At 43.2% G+C, this 4,686-nt stretch overlaps 1 protein-coding gene across 3 annotated transcripts in view; it reads right to left on the reverse strand.

Moving 5' to 3' along the window:
- DIPK2B (divergent protein kinase domain 2B) overlaps positions 1-3,571 on the reverse strand; it is a 61,266-nt gene extending 57,695 nt beyond the window's left edge. For all 3 annotated transcript variants that reach the window (XM_017881363.1, XM_017881362.1, XM_017881364.1), the window contains exon 1: positions 3,199-3,571. In XM_017881363.1, coding sequence (XP_017736852.1) covers positions 3,199-3,431 — 233 coding nt within the window. In that variant the 5' untranslated portion in view covers positions 3,432-3,571. The remainder of the gene's footprint in view (positions 1-3,198) is intronic.
- Between the last annotated feature and the right edge of the window lie 1,115 nt (positions 3,572-4,686).

Here is a 4,686-nt window from a genome sequence, read left to right on the forward strand (position 1 = left end):
TTTTGTATTTTTAGTAGAGACGGGGTTTCACCATGTTGGCCAGGATGGTCTTGATCTCCTGACCTCGTGATTTGCCTGCCTCAGACTCCCAAAGTGCTGGGATTACAGGTGTGAGCCACTGCGCCCGGCCGGTAATCACTTTTTTGAAGTAGGAAAGTGTTTGGAGAGCAACAAGAACACAATAAACAAATACACCCTTAGAAAGAGAGGCAAAGGATGTGAACCTGTAGACAACTTAGCAAAGAAGAAATACAAATGGTCAATAAATCTGAAAAAAGGTTCAACTCAGAAGAAATTCAAACTAAAAAAAAAGTATTAAATATTTCTAAGTGTGCAAGAGGTGAGCTTTATAAGTAGAAGTCTCCATTTAGATATATATATCTCCTTCAATTTTGTCTTTTTGATCCAGAAATTTCACTTTTAGGAGTTTGTCATAAGGAATTCATCACTCATGTGCACAAAATATAGCTACAGGGATGTTTAACATAGAACTGTCTATAATACCAAAAAATGAAATAAAAAACTCTAGTTTCACAATGGTGGTTTTAATAAATTGTAGTTAAATAATTAAATAAGTTATGCTTAGTTAAATAAATTATGGCTGATTGATGCGATTGAATACCATGAAGCTGTTAAAAATCAAAGTGTGCAGAAGATCATTTAATAATGTGGAAAGATGTTCCTGATATATTGTTAAATAATACTTTCCGAAAAGTATACATAGCATGTTCACATTTTTGTCAAAATATTTCTTAATTCACACTTCGTAAAAGGGTGGCAAGGATATGCAACAAAATGTTGACTAAGGGGTAATCTCTTGGTGGAAGAATTATATGTGATTTTATTTTGTGCTTTCTTTAATCAATCTTTCCTGAAAATACTAAAATAAACAGGTATGACTTTCATAATAAGAAAAAGAGTATTTATATTGTAGAGAAAAGGATTCCAAACAGGACCACCTCCCCAGACCCACTGACTGCCTCTCTCTGCCTCTTTGTGCTGAGGATGACCATTCTCAACGTGCAGAGCTATAAACCCCAATCTGCCCTGCCTGGTGTTTTCCTGCTTGTATCTGCACACTTCCCTTTCACGGGCACATGGAAAATGAATTCTAAGGGAGATGAAGTAATATCCTGGACTCTAACGGAACACAAACCTATTTAGGGAAATGCTTTCTGATTTTGGCTAGCATATGCCAAATGCTAGTAAGAAAACCTTCATTTATTGCCCTTTGGTGAACATGCAGTCACCCTAGAGCTCTTCCTCAGTTGAATCCTTAAATTTCTCTCCCTCCTTTTTAAAAATATGCCTGTCTCCTCATTGCCTCTCTCCAAGGAATCAGCACCCCTTCACCTGTGTTCTTGGTCCTCTCTATCTCATTTCCTAGGTGGAGAACCTTGAATTCACATTCAACATCTGCATATTTATTTCCTCTCGCATGGTGTTGGTCAACAGAATGACTCTATAGCTGAATCGACTTGTATCCTTCCGGTTCTACTTTGTTCCCAATGACTTGTGTCCTGGACTATGGGAACGGGTCTCACAGCCCCTGCCAACACCACCAGTCCGTCCTGTCCACTTTGCACGAGCTCTTCCTAAATCACAGGTCTCACGTTGCTGCTCCCCAGCCTAACACTCTCACCATGGCCTGCAATAGAGGTTCCTTAATGGATGGTCTTTCAAAAATGCCTTTAAAACAGCTTAATAGGCCTTTAAAAAGGCTTAATATGCCTTTAAAAGGCGTAATAGGAAAAGTCCACACCAACTCCATAAAATACCTCACAAAAGCAGTTTAACATTTCTGATTGGTATTTTCTATCTATTATTTCTATTTAGTAATCTGGTTGAGTAAGCAAAGATGTCTTTGATTAATACAGATTGCAAATAAAATAATTGTTAATTAATGCCTTTTGTTTAGTCACCAAATCTTACAAACATAAGTTAGGTCCTTTGAGGGAGATGGAGGAGAAAGGGCATATATATGACAAAGGGTTTTGGTGCTAAAAGACTGGAAACCATTGGTCCACAGGATTAAGGCCCCAATTCCTTGGCATGACAATTAAAGACCCCCTGCCCCACATATCCCTTCAACCTCCTCCTCTGTCATGCCTCCACATACACCCCATGCTCTAGCTAAGCACCTCTCACCTCTTCCCACACCTTTACTTAAGATGTTACTTCCACCTTCACCTCCTGCTACATTTCAGCTCATCCTTTAAAAGGCCTTGCTTAGAATACCGTCTCCTGCCTTCTCCTGGGGAAGCCCTTCCCCAGTTCCCATTTGGAATTAATGGAGCTCCTGTAGGTCCTTTACACTGCCCTGCATCAGACCAAGCTTTATTATTATTATTTATAACATGACCCCTCATCCTGACCGCCTAGAAGGCAATGACCGGAGTTATAGTTGCTGTCACCACAGTACCTGCTAGAGTTTGGCCATGGTAAAGGCTCATCGACTGTGTGTTGATAGGCGTAAATTCCAAGTGTGACACCATTCTTTGCTGAGAGCCATGTGCATTGCAATTTACTAAACTCCAGTTTTCCTCTGATCAAGGCAATCTCTCACAACAGAAAGCTCGTTCAGAAACTTTGGAGCAAACTGTCCTGGTTTGAATTCCACATCTGCCACTTAGGTGACCTTGTGCAAGTTACTTGGTCTTTTTTAAAAAATAAATTTTATTGTGTATATTTAAAGTATACAACACGATGTTATAAGATACACATATATGGTGAAATGGGTCCCATCATCTCACAGAGTTACCCATTTCTCCCTACTGAAGTCACTTTATCTGGCTATGTCTCAGTTTACCACCTCAATAATGGGTGCACATCATTATCTCTCACAATGGTTTAAAATAGGTGTCACATTGTAGGCTTTCTATACATTTTATTTCCCTCCCACTGTGAGAAATGAACTTGATAAACTCAACAGTTCCAGGCTACTCCATTCATAGGAAAGAGAACTTCAAACTTTCACTCCGAAAGGAAATGTTGGATTTAGCATTTAGGGATGGAATTTGGCTTCACATCTTGCCCTCCTACCCACACCAACCTCAGACCATTACCACTCTAATTAAATGGATTTGTTTCAGCTCCCACCCATATTACATTCTGATTCCTTTTCAACAAATTCCTGGACATCTTCACAAGAAGGGAACAGAATTCTGTGATTCAGAGTTATTTGATTGATATTCTGACCTTATTTCTTCTTTAAAGAACTTCTTGCAAATAGATGTCCCGATGCAGGCATTGCATTTATCAAGACCGAGGAAAGTCCTTCCAAAATTGTAGCTGGTTCTGACTTGGGACACCAGAGAAGAAGGGGAAGAAGCTGGCAAGGAGAAAGAACAGCTCAGGGCTGAGACCCACAGCAGCAGGGCCAGCCAGCCGGGGCGGAGGGCGGCAGCCTCAGGCCCCAGCTGGGGCTCCATCTTGGGCTCTGGACTCCAGCTGCAGCCTCTGGCTGCCCACTCGGGGCTGTACAGAGGCAGGGCTTGGCCAAAGAGGAAGCTGTCAGAGGGGGCTGGCTTCTGGGTGCTGACCCCATCCCAGCCTCGCAGGTTTCTCTTTGAGGATGCTGAGGTGCTTGGGGCTAATGAGGCTGGGGAGGAGGTGAGGAAGTCAGTGGAGGATGCTGATAACGCTGTTTCCAGAGTTACTCTTCCTCTGCCGGGGGTGGCTGCTTCAGGCTGGGGAGGGGCTCACGGGCAGATTTCGGGAAGGACAATTGTCAGGGCTTCCCTGTGTGGTCCTTTTGACAAATACAGGATATCCCGGCGGGGCAGGAAAGGTTCATGCAGGATGTGTGTCCAACCTGCGTTCCACCTGGGAGTTTCAAAGGATCCTGAAAGCCTCCACCCTCCACTGTTTTAATCCCGGGTTTATCTGTCCCTATGGATTACACGTGCACCTCAATTTTTGACCCCTCTGTGCTAGGTCATTTGTCCTGCCCCTTAATCAGCCCTACTTCCCTCACTTTTACCATATTTGCCTGTGAAATAACTAGAGGTTAGTTTGCTTGCCATTAACTGGCACATTTAGCACTGATTTGAAAGGCAAAGGCTTTTTGCTGCTTAGGGAAGAGAAAATCTCAGGTTAGTCCATCTTCTCTTGCTGGTTTGAGAACAAGAGACCGGAAAGAAACCGGTGGCCTCCGTGGCATGATGAGGGGAGCATCAGAAAGAGCCCTCTAACTGCACCCAGCTGTGTTTATCCCTCTCCCACAGACCTGAAAGCTTCTCTTCCTTTACCAACTTGCTTCACTTCTCGGTGGCTTGGCCGGATTTGGTAGGATTTAACTGCCCCAGGATTGCCTTCCTCCGGATACCAAGATAAGCTCCACAGCATGGAGTAGATGGGAGTGCTAATTTGGGAATAGAGAGAACCTCTGAGAACCAAATCAGGGAAGTCAGGTTGCCTAACATTCTGTGAGAGGGTGGAGGTGGGGAGCAGGGCACAGTGTGAAAATATGAGAAAGTGCATAAGAAGATGGGGCTGGGGGTGAGGAAAAGGGAGGCAAGAAGGAGTGGGGATTGCCTCCAGACACTTGACAAGTTTTGCTAAACATTGGTGGGAAGAGCAGGTAAAGGCAGTTTTCTGAAGATAACGCACGTGCTTATTAGCATCTATGTAGCCTCCTCAGTAAAATGTCTGGTCATGTTTGCTGTTTATTGGTGAGTTTTGACA

Source organism: Rhinopithecus bieti, unplaced genomic scaffold (genome assembly GCF_001698545.2).
Source record: "Rhinopithecus bieti isolate Rb0 unplaced genomic scaffold, ASM169854v2 scaffold_13248, whole genome shotgun sequence".
NCBI lineage: Eukaryota > Metazoa > Chordata > Mammalia > Primates > Cercopithecidae > Rhinopithecus > Rhinopithecus bieti.